Source organism: Monodelphis domestica, chromosome 4, assembly GCF_027887165.1.
Source record: "Monodelphis domestica isolate mMonDom1 chromosome 4, mMonDom1.pri, whole genome shotgun sequence".
Taxonomy (NCBI): Eukaryota; Metazoa; Chordata; class Mammalia; order Didelphimorphia; family Didelphidae; genus Monodelphis; species Monodelphis domestica.
In genome coordinates this window covers 450,763,160-450,778,706 of record NC_077230.1, presented here as the reverse complement: position 1 = coordinate 450,778,706, position 15,547 = coordinate 450,763,160, and the positions used below count along the sequence as shown (strand labels likewise).

The 15,547-nt window shown below is 39.4% G+C and overlaps 1 protein-coding gene across 4 annotated transcripts in view; it reads right to left on the bottom strand.

Moving 5' to 3' along the window:
• Window positions 1-5,309: 5,309 nt before the first annotated feature.
• Window positions 5,310-15,547, bottom strand: part of LOC100016390 (zinc finger protein 665-like) — a 30,304-nt gene continuing 20,066 nt past the window's right edge. For all 4 annotated transcript variants that reach the window (XM_007492184.3, XM_007492186.3, XM_007492187.3 and 1 more), the window contains exon 6: window positions 5,310-14,400. In XM_007492184.3, the coding sequence (XP_007492246.2) occupies window positions 12,155-14,400 (2,246 nt within the window). In that variant the 3' untranslated portion in view covers window positions 5,310-12,154. The remainder of the gene's footprint in view (window positions 14,401-15,547) is intronic.

The window sequence follows — 15,547 nt, the reverse complement described above, 5'->3', positions numbered from 1 at the left end:
CGAATATATCCCCTGTGGATTTCGGGGCCCTCGTGTATAATAATAAGGATATAGCAGATAAACGTATAGCAAACAATACAATAAATATACAAATATGCAATAACAACATTACAGAGCATATGACTTAATAACATTTTATATGAACATGAATATACGACATTAAATAAAGGTTTGAAATATGTAATAAAAATTAAATAATACATTTAATAAAAGAGTTCAACATGTACCTTTCCAAGCTATTCAGCTTGTCTGCAGCTCTTTCTGGTCTTCCTTCTAGTCCCTTCTGGGAATTTTTTTTTAAATCCTCAACATCCCTCCTTTTCTTTTCCTTTTTGGCCACCCTGTACCTTGTCCCATTCTCCTTCCCATTTACTTGAAAAGTAAAAAGAAAAGAAAAACAAATCTCTTGTCACAAATATGAATATTCAAGCAAAAAAATTCCCAAGTTGGCTGTGCCCAAAAATATGTTGCATTTTCAATCTGTCGTGTCTCAGGAGCTTTGGAACATGCACCACGAAGTCCTCTGGAATTATGGTTCACCACAGCATTCATATCAGATTGCCTCCTAGATTCCCAGTTTTTAGTGCAAGGCACGTATCTCAAGGGGATCCAACCCGGTCTGGGGGGTGTGAGTTTGTATCTCAGGTGCTTTTTGGACTGGCAGCCTTCCTATTAAAGTTTCTGTAGTAGAGGTTTCTACATGGATCCCAGGCTGGTCTGCGTAGGGTCCATTGAGGCAACATCCAGGATTGTGTCCACTACTCTGTGGGAGGGGATGACCTCCTTTGGTTGCTCTGAGACCTTTAGGACAACTTGCACATAGACTCCATGCTTGAGAGAAAGGTTCTTAGGAAGACCAAATGGGGCAGCAGACAAGAAAAATTCTGGCAGTAACAGTGGCCTGCACTTAGATAACATGTTGAGTTTTGAAAAACATTTGATGTATCTTATCTTTGATCCTCACAAGCCTTCAAAGAGAGACTTACAAAAAGTATCATTGCAAAAGGCCAGTTGCCCAAACTTACCAGGCAGGAAGGCAGGAACTTCTTGTTATTGTTGTTGTCATTATTATTTTGAAGTCTTGCAATAATAGTTGGACTGCACTTTGCCTTTATCATAAGAGCCCATGGAGAAAGGTCTCACTTTAGATAATGCAGTGACACCCAACACAGGTAGAAATGGGGACATGATCTCTTGGGTGCTTAGACTGAGGCTCCAAACATATTCACTTTTGTAACCTAGACAGAATAGTGTCTACTCCCCTCTGCCCAAGGATGCGGCAGAAAAGGCAAAACACCAGGCTGTGGTAGCACCAACTTGTCTACTTACATCATGACTCCAAAAGGAAAATGTGAAACTATGCTAAGAGTACTTTTTCCCTCCCAACCAGGAATGATCCTCTAACTCAGAAGACCACAAAGTGTGGTTCAGGGACTCTTGGAAGGGGTCTTGCAAGGTCCAAACTATTTTATGATAAGCGTTTTAATTTCTAATGTGGTAAATATTGATAGATAAAATCCATTTTAAACAAGAGCTCTTTGGGAGTCCTCAATTTTTATGAATGTAAGGAGGTCCCAAGACCAAAATGTTTAGGAAGCATTGCTTTAACTAATTCATAATCCTTAGAAATAATTAACTACTGTAATAGTGGGATTTGGTAGGGAATGAACAAGAAGGAAACATAAAAATCAGATTTATTGTTTGGGAAAGGGAGGAAGGAAAAGGGGTTAGGAGAATTATTACAATTAATCTTAAACCCTAATTTCTATAAATCTATCTTAACCTATCTTATCTAAGCTAAAACAATAAGTTTCCCCAATAACCAAATCTCATAAGCGGAGTCCAATCAAATAGGTCAGGATCTTCAGAGGAAAACTGTCCAAAACAGGTCCAGTGGAGAAGTGAGTCCTCAATCTTCTTTTCAAGCTGCCAGCAGCCAGTTCAAAAGATTCCTCTCTTCAGCTGGTATCGTCAAAAAGCCAGAAACCTGTTTTCAAACCTCCAAGTCCAGGTCCATCAGGAGAGAAGTGCCCAGATTGTTGGGGCCTTGGCTCCCATGTGACTCACATTCTCCTGTCAATCACTCTGTTTGCATTACACAGTCTTTTGCAAAACATCCTTTCCCTATCACACTACTGACCACTTCTCTAGGTAATAGTATGGTAGAGTAGAAAGAAGGCTGGATTTGGAAGGAATAAAACTTAGGGAAATGGGTTTGGATGGTAGTGTAGCAATTAAAATTATCTCAAGACTGATTTTTCTTAATTTTAAAGTAATTTATTAATTGACCAGTCAAGACATCTTAATTATGGTCAAATGACTATCTTGACCATCACAAGACAAACAGAAACTCCTGACCCTGGTACCTATATACATTTTTCTGGAGCTCATCGTTTAGCCCCTCCTTTGAACATCCCAAGATATCTAGATAGCTAATTAATAGCTAATTAAGAGGTGGTCCATCAGACCCTCAGCCCTTCCCCAAAATGACAGATGAAGCTTTGCGCGTAAGCCAGAACAAACTTTCTCCCCTTCATTAACCAAACTCTGCTAAAAAGGAAGACATTCTTTGGGATTCCCAAGTTTGATAAAGCAAATGCAAAAAGCAGCAGACTGGATGGTATCCCTGACCCAGATCCCGGAGTAATTCTCTCAAATATATAGTGAAGGGTTTCAGTTATAACAAATCACGAAGGTATTAAAGATGTATTCAAAAGCTGACTCTAATGAGCAAAGTGTTCATGGACCAGACTATGGATATATTTCTAATATTTCATCATTCTGAATCTTTAGATTGGGTGGGCTTCGATTTTGTGGAATTTAAAAACCAAACTGTCATGACTATCTGTAGTCTGAAAGCTAGTAGGCCAGTTCTAAAGGCCCTTTTTAAGGTCAAAGACGGACCTTTGCATTTGTATAAGCTGATGCCAGTGTGCTGGAAAGGAGGTTTCACATGAGCTTCTTTCCTGGGCAGCTGGCGGTACTATTGTGTTGTCATCCATTCCTTTTGGTTGTCAGTGCTATGTTATAGCTTCTGATGTGCCACCTGTTTGATTTGACCTCCCACAATCCCCATGGCTACAATCCTCAATAAAATCAGTTCAGCTCCCTCCCTCCCTCTCTCTCTCTGACCTGCTGAGGAGGAGCTGACAGGCTGACATGACGCTGAAGATCTCTGTGCTTCTTTGTGTTTCTTTATACCTATGTCCTTTCTCCCTTCATCTTTAACCCTTCCACCCATATTCTCCCAGCTCTTGGCTTCTCTTCTAGGTTTAGACCCACACAAGAAAATCATGAAGTGGTTGCACTGCTTCATATAGGAATTACTGCAGCATGAGAAAAATAAATTCTCAGAGGTATCACTTCATCTGCATCAATATTCAAACAGAGGCTAGATGACCACTTGCACAACAAGGATAGGATAGTAGTTGCTAAGATCCTTTCCGATTCTAAATTCTGTGATTCTGTGTGGGTCAGAGGACCTGGTCTCAAATCACCAATCTGCCATTTACTATTTAGGTGATGTTAAACAAGCCACCTCTCTGGATCTCCAGTTTTGTTTTTGTCTCTCAAGTGAGAGATAACCTTTAAGTCACCTTCCAGGTCTAAGATTCTAAACCTGGGGCCTGAAACTTAACCTAGCTTCTGCTCTAGAGGACAAAACTTGCCATAAAAGCAGAAAACTTGAGCGAAGTAGATTGCTCCAGTTTTGAGTTGCCAAGACAACATCCACACAAGCTGAGCTAAACAACCTCCTCTGGGTCAGACTGAACTCAACTGATAAGAGTACTTAAAAAACTCATTAACTAATACACAAATATTTCAGCTCAGTAAAAATCATAATCTTGTCTCGGCTGAATGGAGGAAAAGAGATTACTCCAGGACAGGGCAGACAGGACAGGAAAAGACTTCCATATCCCTTGCAACTGCTATGGTGCTGCCTGTCAGAGGCTTACAGGAACCAGTGGAGCTGCTGCAAATAACGGTAACTTCAAAATGAAGAGAAATCAAGTTAGTCATTGAACAAGACACATCTTGATTTCTCGTTTTGCCTTTTTCCATACTGGCAAGATTCCTTTGAGTTTCCTCTTAATTCTCACTCATCTTATAGAGATTTGGGGTCAAGTTTTCTATAACCGTAAATTTTTCATTGCTGAATGCTGGTGGTACAGGGGACAGGAAATCCTGACTTTAAATCCTACCTCAGATACTTAACAGCATGACCCTGGATAAATCACTAGTTTGTGCTGGTTTCCTCATCTGTAAAATTGGGGATGATAGCATCTACTTCGCATGGTCATTAAGGATAAAATGAGATATTTATAAAGAAACCTTAAATGTGCTATTTAAATATTAGCTATTTTCATCATTCCTTGGATTTTGTGACTTCGCCAAGTCTTACCTCTCTGAGCAAGATGGTAAAACTATATCAAAATAGTTTCAAGTCCAGAGAATCAGTCCTAGAATGAGCCTACACGGGTTTCTGGTCAAGCTTGTCTGAGGAAATACTTTTGCACTCCTGGGTATCTTTTGCTCCCTAGGCCTTCCACAGAACTGGGACCAGGGAGTCAAGAGCTAGGGCCCTAGCTCTGGGGCTGGCTCTGTGTCCCCTATTGGAAACCTTTCCTTTGGTACCCCAGGCTAAGTGCCTGTGGACCTCGTCTCTAGCCTTGCATAGACCTTCCCACTCCTACCTCATCAGTCATATCCAAGGAGAACATACTGAGATGCTCACACGATGTGATGTGTACACCCATGCCCACGTGTGCATGTATACATACACATACACTCACTGCATGCCCACAATGAAACTGTTCGTTTCTCCTTATATTTGTACTCTTAGCTACACTGGGAATGCTTAATAGAGGTTTGTGGAAGCATTTACTGTAATGGGAATAAAGTAGCAGCTTTCCCAATAAGACCAGAGGTGAAGCAGAGATGTCCATCCTCACCATTATTACTCAGCATTGTACCAGAAATGCTTGCTATAGCAATGAGGTGAGAAAAAGAAATGGAAAGATTCAGAAAAGGCAACAAGGAAACCAAACCATCGCTCTTTGCATGTAATATGTAGCATACTTGGAGAACCCTAGAGAATCAACTAAAAACCTAATTTAAAAATTAACAACTTTGGCAAAGTTTCAGGATATAAAATGAGCTCACATGAAGTCATCAGCATTTCTATATATTATTAACAAAGCATAACAAGAAGAGATAGAGAAATTCCAGTAAAAATAACTAAGCAACAAATGCTGGGGTTCTACCTGCCCCATTACATTTGAAAATTAAGGTAAACTGAGACAAGGTTCTTAGCATGAACAATTTATTAGGTAGGCTAGCAATAACCAATAAATTGGGTCCATGGCCTCTCAATAACCAAAGACCCTGAGGTAAGGCTTACTAGTCTTCATATAGTTTGGGAAGTACAAGAGAATAAAGAACAGAGTTGGGTAGGTGGGGAAGGCAAGGTAGACATCATAGTAGTGGGACAATGTGGTTGGTTACATCAAGGAAAGCAGTTCAGTACCCATGTGGGGCCAACAACCACCCCTATCATTAAGGAATCAGTGATTGATTTGTGGGACCCATCTGAGGGCATTGTTAAGGGATCACGGACAACAGAGTTCCTGGATCCTTGGAGGGCTTTTTAGGGATATAAACTGCTCCCTAACTATAAAAGGACAGGCAAAGACATACAATATATGCCTTGTGAAACTATACCAGATCAGCATGTAGGCCTTTAAGGATAACAAACAGACATCCTGGAATATTCTCAGGGGTTGAAGGTATGAAAGGGAACAGTTTTTTCCATTAATCATAACTTTAAACCAACTTAAGGGAAAGCTAAATTCCTGAGCTCAACTGAAGGACATAGAAAGGGGGCTTTGGGCAAATGAAGAGTGAATTATAAAAAAAATCAATACAGCATAAAATCAATTACATTGTAGAATCAATACAGTAGAAATATGAGGTAATGTTAATTTGATCTTCTCACCCCACAGGAACTATATGAACACAATTACAAAACACTTTTCATACAGATATAAACGAGAGAAATATTAACTGCTCATGAGTAGGTAGAGTCAATGTAATAAAACTGACAATTCTCCTTAAATGTATTTATTCAGTACCATACCAATCAAATACCAAAGAATTTTATTTTATAAATCTAGAAAACAAAGTGACAAAATTCACCTGGGAGAATAAAAGGTCAAGAACTTCAGGGAAATCAATGAAAAAGGTGAAGAAAGGCAGCCTAGAAGTAACATTTCAAACAATGTTACGAAACAGTAAGCATTAAAACAAACTGGTACTAAGAAATAGATTAGGTATACAATTGTTTTTCGGCTGTCTGATTCTATGTGACCACGTGGATTTTGTTCATGGGGACTTCTTGGCAAAGATACTGGAATGGATAATTTTGATTACATGAAATTAAGAAGTTTTGTACAAAACAAACCAAAAAATACAAACCAAACTAAAATTGGAAGGAAAACAGGAGACTGGGGAGGGGGGGATTTTTTTTACAGCAAATTTCATTGATAAGGCCTCATTTCTCAAATTATATAAGAAACTGAGTCAAATTTGAAAAAAAAAAAAAAGAGCTATTCCCAAAATGATCAAAGAACATGAACAGGAAGTTTTCAAGTGAAGAAATTAAAGCTATCTAAAGTTGTGGGAACAAACAATCTAAATTAACCCTGATTGGAGAAATGTAAATTTAAAAAACTTTGAGTCACCATTTCACATCTATCAGATTAGCTGAGACGATGAAAAAGGAAAATGACAAATGTTGAAAGGATGAAAAATGGGTACACTAATGCACTGTTGGTAGAGTTGTGAACTTGTTCACCCATTCTGGAGAAAAATTTGCAACTCTTCCCAAAGGGCTTTCAAAATGCACATACTTTTTGACTCAGCAATACTACTACTAGGTCTGTATCCCAGAGATCAAAGTAAAGGGAAAAGCATCTATATGAACAGAAATCTGTACAGGAGCTCTTTTTGTGATGGCAAAGAATTGGAAATTGAAGAGATGTCCATCAACTGAGCAATGGCTGAACAAGTTATGGTAAATGATTTTATTATAAGAAATGATGAGCAGGATGATTTCAGAAAATTTTGGATTTATATGAACTGATGCAAAGTGAACTAATCAGAGCCATCAGAACATGGTACACAGTAAAAGCAATATTTTAATGATGATCAACTCTTAAAAGGTTACTCTGATCAATACAATGATCTAAGACAATTTCAAAAGACTGGTGATAAAAAATGCTATACGCTTTTAGAGATAATTGCAAACTGAAGTATACTTTTTTTTTCCACTTTTTTGCAACATGGCTAAGACAGAAATGTTTTGCACAATAATCTAGATGAGTTGGGGAGAAGCTAGAGAGAGAATTTGGAACTCAAAAAAACCTTAACATTAAAAATAAATGAAAAAATGTAACGCTCATAGATTAGTCAACTGACAATGGTGGAATGGAAGTAGAAGCATCACTTTCTCAAGGAGTTTAGCCATGAAAGGGAAGAGATATGGGATGATAGCCAACAAGAATAGATGGATGAAGTTTTTTTGGTTTTGTTTTTAATGGCAGAGACAGGAATATATTTATGAACAGCAAGGAAGCAGCCACTTGATGGAGATTGAAGATTAAGTGAGAAAGTAGGGATAGGAGGAGTCATTTGCTAGAAAAGACAGGATGAAATGAGATCGATCACTTATGCATGTAGAGGGCTTGAAAGAAGAGCTACCTCTTCGTGTTGGACAGGGATCAAGGAGGAAAAAGTAACATTAAGCACTCAGGTGATGTAAGATCTGGAAAAGAGGAGATAAGGGAGTTCTCAGTGAATGGTGTAAATTTTTTCAGTGAAATATGAGGTAAAGTAAATGGAGGGAAAGGAACCTAGGAAAGTTTTGAGGAGGAATGAAAGAGTAGAAAAGTGAACCAATCAGGGAGATGTGAAAGAATTGCCATTGCACAATAAGGACCCAGTAGAGATTACATAACAAATTTGTAGTAGATTCATTTACCTCATTTTTGTCCTCAAGCTTTGTTCAGCAGCATGTGAGGAGTCAAGGCAGTGAATTAGGTAATGCAAGCCTGAGTTTTGTGCAGGGCACAATCTTTGATAGAGTAAGACAGCGAGAAACTTAAAAAGGGAGCAGTGTAGATTTAAAAAGATGCGACAAAAGATCACAGGAAGGAAGGAAAGTATGGCCAGTGAAGGAGTGATGGTTTGGAAAAGACAATGAGCTCAGCCCTGGACATGTCAAGTTTAGAATGTCTACATTCTAGATTAGGTAGAAAAACATAATGGGCAACTGGAAACGTGAGACTTAAGGTTAGGAAAGATGTCAGAGCTAGATAAATGGTATGAAAATCATCTGTATGGTGTAAGAACAGCAAGTGAAATAGCATGGAAGAAAGTGCAGGGACAGTGTCTTGGGAGATCCCCACAGCTAACTGGCAAGACCTAGATGAAGATCTAGCAAAAGAGACTGAAAGAACAAGGTCAAGAACACAAGTATTGGCAGCTACCATCCACAGAGTTAAGGTTTGCCACACATTTTATCAATATTATTCCATTTGATCCTGAAACTCTACAAGGTAGATGTCATCCCCAATTCATTGCCAGTGTCTGAACCTCAATTTGCACTCATCTCCCTGACTTCAGGCCTAGTGCTCTATCCACTGAGCCTCCTCGCTGCTTTAACAGCCCCTGGACGTGGCAATGGGAGCAAAAAGGAGTTGCTTGGCCAATTGGGGGAATGAGTGGAAGTGCAACCAGTGCTGGAATAGGGTGGCCAGGAAAGACAGTCAACAGGAGTCAGGGCTCAGAGAACAGAATGGAAACCGTTCTAAGATGGAAGCTAATATTTACCCAGGGAGCACATCTCAGAGCACAGTAAATGAGGGTGGGCAGCATTCGAGTGAGATTTGGGAAGGCTTTTGTTGAAGGGGAAAGTATTATAGGAGCTGTCAATGGAGGGCCCAGAAAAGGGTTTGAACAATGGTAACTGGGCCAGGAATCACTGGGATATGGAGGGAATGACAGGACAGGGGCATGTTTATCATTAAGAAATACATTCAGGTGGGCCATCACTGTCCACCAAGGTTCAAACTGGAGGTGGAGCTGTCCCAGTCAGGAAGCAGTTGAAAAGTGGAATGAGGGTGGAAGAGCCAGTCAAGTTGTAGTTGGCCTCTGGGAGTGTCTGCAGCCCTGTGGAACTGGAATGGTGGCTAAGACTGTCCAGGAAAGCCTCTGGTGCAGGAGCAGGAAAAGACAATTGCCGTGGAGTGGCCAAGTACCACCAAGTACCAGGAGCTAGATGGAATGGCTGCTAGACTAGGAAGCTCCCTGGAAGCTTAGGGGTGGGGAAGGCAAGGCAACCTCATAAGACAAACAGCTTTAAAGAACTCAGTGCAATGACCACAATTCCAGAAGACCCTTGATGAAACACACATACCATCCACCTCCTGACAAAGTGATGACCAAGGGTGCACATGCTGGACTATTCATATTTGTTTTTTCTTCTTCAATGAGACAGTGGGTATATGTAATTGGTAAAATAAAATATTTTTATCTTAAGAAATTTAAATGGGACAGTGGGAAGAAGAGAGGAAAAAAGTAATTTTATTTATAGAAAAAAATAATTTTTTTAAAGAGTTCATGCATAGCTCCTATTTGGGAACTAGTGAGATTCCATGACTTCTAAGAAGCTTTTCATAGGATTATAGATTTAGAGTTGGAATGAACACAATTAGTTGAACTCTTTTTTTTTTTTAAGCTTTCTTCAGAATTGATCTATGAATACAGTCTCCCCATAAAGATGCTGTGGGCTTCCACATTCTATCCATACAAACTAGCCCACCTTCTGAAGTCTCTGGTAATACTCAGCAAAATTCACCCCTTTCTCTACTATCCTAGGCAATATCTAGTATCTTAGGTAAGCAGACATAAAGAATGGCTATCTGATTTTGTCTGTTTTTAGAGCCACATATTGATTACAGTAATTCCCAAATCAATAGTACTTGAAGGTCCCTATCCCTGAAATAGAAATTCTTCCGCATATGCCCAGTCCAAGTTGACATAAATTCCTGTCATGAGGATAGCAAACTTCCTAAACTTGAATATCCATTCCTCAGTGGGCCTTCTGTGATTACCTCCTTTGGCATCCCTTTGGCTTTCATGGAAATGCTTCCCCCACTGGCTAGTATCTAGGGATTCTAGTTTGAGTCTTCAAATCAAGAACTCATCTCAATTTTTTTTTATTAAGTCCAATAATAATCAACAAAAACAAACATACAAGACTGGTAGAAACAAATTAACATACAAAAACAAGCAAAGAAAACAATTTTGTTCTGTATCTCCTTCCAGTCCGGCCGGAAGTTTTAAAGATTCTTTTTGGCACCTGTCTTAAGCTAAGCTGCTTTCAAACAATGGGACTAGACGATCCAAAAGATAAACTAGAGGTAACAAGGGCATTTTCCCCTTCTACAAAGGTCTGCCTTCAGATCCAGACAAACTGCTGCCAAGAACACCATAATCTACATACTGCATGCCACTTATACTGTTTTCTGGCTCTTGGTTTCTCCTACTTGCCATGTTTTCTTTAACCCCTTTGTCACCTTAAGTTTCCAGCTCATTTACAGGTTTCATTTATTTCCTCACACTAAAATGTTACCTACTAAATATTTTGGAAAGTATTATTTTCGTTTTGACGAATGGATTCATTTTTTGTTTTTAAGAAATATTTTCATTTTGAAGACATTATTTTAGCTAAACATGTATATCCTTGCCAATGGGCCTTGTACAAACCTACAGTCTTTTGACAGCAATGACATATTACCAGAGGAAAGGAAGGGGGGAAACGTTCTATTTCTCTGTCCCGTATAGCAAAATGATTCCTGGACTGTTTTGTAAACTGTAGCTCTGACTTATTTGCACTGCCAAGTGACCCTTTTGTGTGGAATATAAGCTGAAGGGCAAACTACAACTGAAGACCTCCATTTTCCCTGGGAGAAACATTTATAGGATTTCTCTCCATTAGGAATTCTCTGGTGTGTAATAAGGCTTCTAGTAAGACTAAGGGGTTTTTTTCCGTATGGCATACACTTGCAGGATTTCTCTTCAGTATGAATTCTCTAATGCATCATAAGGCTTCCACTGGGACTAAAGGCTTTTGGGGTATAATATGCAGGTTCCTCTCCAGGATCGAGTCTCAGATGTTGAATAACCTGGTTCATGGCAGGAAGGGCCATTCCACAAACACTACAGCTCATTATATTTATGTGGTTTTTTCCCCTGATAAAACTTCAGGTGTCCGAGTTGACGAAAGGCTGTCCCAGTCGTTGCAACAGTACCACTTTTTCCTCCAGCATGAAATTCTCTGTTGCTGAAACAGGAGTCAAACTGAGGAGAACTATTAACCTATATGCTTCTATTTCCTGCTCTACAAAGTCTTTATAAGAATAATCTAGACACATATCAAGAACATTCTTGATGAAATTAGAAGAAAGTAATAGGCAAGCTTTAAGAACTTCTATTCTATAGCCATCTACATCTTTACACTCGCACAATTGACTGAAAGGTGCAGAAAATATAAGATTCCCCTGTGCTTCATCATTTGCTATCAAGGGGTCTCTCATATACTTATCAAAATCATACAGGGATGCTTGGGTGAGACGAGGTGTTTGCCACCTCTGTCCCTTGGAATCCCTGGTTTCCTTTACATCTCAGCTCAAAATCCACCTTCTATAGGAAGGATTTTTTGATCCTCTGCCCCATCACCAAAAAACTTAAGTTCCGTGAGGGGAGGAGCTCTTTCATTTTTGTCTCTGTCATCTTGAGCACAGTGCCTGGTACATAGCAGGCATTTAACGAATGCTTGCTGACCATGATGTTCAGCTCAGAGTCCAAGTACAAGAGGGATTCCCAAATAGAAGGGGAGGTCTTCTAGATGCTTTCATTTGTAGGATACACTAATTATAGCAAGCCCCGACATACCACAAAGTCTCTTAAATAAGATTCAAAAGAGACTAGCCTAATGATTTCACAGTAAATTTTGGTACACTGGTCACATTTTCTCTCCAACATTATTTCTTTAATATTGTTGACTAAAGGCTTTACCCCACATTAGCTGCAATTACAGGGTTTTCCCTCTGTTATGAATTCTCTTATGGTGCTTTAAGGCTGAGACCTGCTTGAAGGCCTTACCACATTCGTTACATTTAAATGGTTTCTCTACAGTATGAATTCTCTGATGCTTTGTAAGGTAAATATTTTGGTTGAAGGCTTTTCCACATTCACCACATATAAACGGTTTCTCTCCAGTATGAGTCTTCTGATGATTGGTAAGGGTTCCCTTCTGACTGAAAGCTTTCCCACATTCCATACATGTATAGGGTTTCTCTCCTGTATGAGTTCTCTCATGGTGACTAAGGGCCGAGTACTGCCTGAAATTCTTACCACACTTATTACATGTATAGGGTTTCTCACCAGTATGAATTCTCTGATGTTGAGTAAGATAAATGTTCTGATTGAAGGCTTTTCCACATTCACCACATTTATAGGGTTTCTCTCCAGTATGAATTCTCAGATGAGTAGTAAGGCTTCCACTATGACTAAAGGATTTTCCGCATTCCATACATGTATAGGGTTTTTCTCCAGTATGAATTCTGAGATGTTGAGTAACCTGATTCATGTGGCGGAAAGCTTTCCCACAAACGGGACATTTACAAGATTTCTCTCCAGTATGAATTTTCTGATGGGCAGTAAGGCTTCCCCTATGACTAAAAGATTTTCCACAGTCACCACATTTATAAGGTTTCTCTCCAGTATGAATTCTCTGATGCTGAGTAAGATAAATATTCTGGTTGAAAGATTTCCCACATTCACTACATTTATAAGGTCTCTCTCCCGTATGACTTCTTTGATGCTTGGTAAGACTTGCCTGGTAAGTAAAGGCTTGACCACAATCACTGCATTCATAGGGTTTCTCTCCTGTATGAATTCTCTGATGCTGAGTAAGAGTTCCACTATGACTAAAAGCTTTTCCACATTCTGTACAAATATATGGTTTCTCTCCAGTGTGAGTTCTCTCATGGTGAGCAAGAGCTGAATATTGCCTAAAAGCCTTACCGCATTCACTGCATGGATAAGGTTTTTCTCCAGTATGAATTCTCTGATGCTGAGTAAGACTTCCACTGTGACTGAAGGCTTGCCCACATTCTTTGCATTCATAGGGTTTCTCTCCAGTATGAATTCTCTGATGTAAAGTAAGAGCTGAGCTATCATTGAAAGATTTTCCACAATCCCCACAAATAAAGGGTTTCTCCCCAGTATGAGTTCTCTGATGTCGAATGAGATACATACTCTGTCTGAATGCTTTTCCACATTCACTACATTTATATGGTTTCTCTGCAGTGTGAATTCTCTGATGGAGAAGAAGAGGTGAGCTGTCACTGAAGCACTTGCCACACTGATTACATTTAAAGGGTTTCTCCCCAATATGAAGTGTCTTATGTCGAGTAAGGTGAATTTTCTGTCGGAAGGCTTTCCCACATTCACTACAATTATAGGGTTTCTCTCCAGTATGAATTCTCTGATGTAGGGCAAGAGACCAGCTATCACTAAAGCATTTAATACATTGATTACACTGATAAGGTTTCTCCCCACTATGAAGTGTCTTATGTCGAATTAAGTGCATTTTCTGTCTGAAGGCTTGTCCACAATCACTACATTTATAAGGTCTCTCTCCAGTATGAATTCTCTGATGCTGAATAAGGTGCATGCTCTGTCTGAATGCTATTCCACATTCACTACATTTATAGGGTTTCTCTCCAGAAGGAATTCTAGCATGTTGAATAAGGTGCCTCCTTTGTGGGAAGCTTTGCCCTAACTCATCAAAATCATAAGATTTCTTTCCACTAGGTAGTCTGTGATATCGAATAAGGTCTGAGTGGTAATTGAAAGCTTTGCTACATTCGTTATATTTATAGGGTTTCTTCCCAAAGGCAATTCTATTGCGCCTTATTAGCTCTGAATATTGTTTGAAGCCATTTCCACGTGTATCATATTTAGGGACACTTTTTTTACTAGTAACATTCTCTTGTGTATTAGTGATTAACATCATACCAAAACTTCTCCCAAATTTATTACATTCTTGATTGTTCACTTCAGTGGAAGTGTTATCGTCGGTGATTGTTACTTGCCTTAAATCTCTCTCATAATTGCTGAGTTGCTTCTCAAACAAAGCATCATATTCCCAGACCTGTTCCAACTTACAGTCCAAGGGAACATTCATTTGGAATCTTTCTTGCAATGATTCCTCCATAGGAATGATGCCATCCTTTGAATCTGTCATGGTGAACCCAAATCTGGTATCATTATCTGAAAAAAGTTCAAAAAGAGATAGGCAGATAGAGATAGGTAAGTGTCCATTGCCTGCTACACTGAGACAGAAAACTGAAGAGCTGTTTCCTGGAGGTTATTAAGCAAAACCTAAACAATGGACTGCGCTAGACAATAGAGTCCAAGTCCTCAAGAGCATACATATCACTGGGGGGAGGTAGGGGAGAAATACTCCAGGTAAACAGGTAATAAAAGACAGGATTATCTGAGGAGATAAGCAACATTAACTACTGGGGCAATCAAGCAAGGCTCATGAAGGAGGTTGTTCCTGGGCTGACCCCTGAAGGAAGATAAGGAAGGTGAGAGGTAAAGAGAAGGAAGGTGTGCAAGTCCAAGCATAGAGCATGGCCTAGTCAAAGGCCTAATGGTAGAGGATAGAGTTCCAAGTCTGGGGAACTGTTCTTAGTTCAGTCTGAGTAAAACACAGATTGTGTCAAATTACTCAATATGAAATATGGCTGGAAACCTAAGTCAAAGCCAACCTTTAGACAGCTTTAAAGGGAAGGCTAAGGAACCTCTATATTATCCTTAAGGCCACAGAAGTCCCTGAAGTTTCCTGAGTAGGGCAATGATGTGGTCAGAACTGTAGGCTAAGACATTCCTGGCAGCTTTGCAGAAGGCGAATTAGAGATGGAAAGAGTACTGAAGACTTACTATAGTAAATGTGGAAAACCTTTAACCAGAATATGTACCTTCACTCAGCATCAGCAAATAGCAGAAGCATACTAGAGAGAATTAGAGAGGAAGGGCTTTAGCCAAGGTGCTTGCCTTACTCAGTATTAGAGAATTCATACTCCCTAACTAAGGAATATTAGTAAGAATTCAGGCATTGAGGAAGTACGACTTAGGAGGCTTTAGAAAGTATTTGGATTTTCAATCAAAGGGTTGAAAGCCCAACTGTCACTACCTGTATGACCCTAACAAGTTAGTTAAGCTTTCTAGGCCTCAGTTTCTTTAACTATAAAATGAAGGGGATAGACTAGGTAGTCTTCAGGTCCTTCTGGCACTCAATCTATGATTCTATAGCCCAGAGTAATGATATATTCCTAAAGGGGAATTTCTAACATCCAGATATCTGTTGAAGTTTGCTCATTGCCAAAAGCAGAATAGATAATGTCTTGATTTG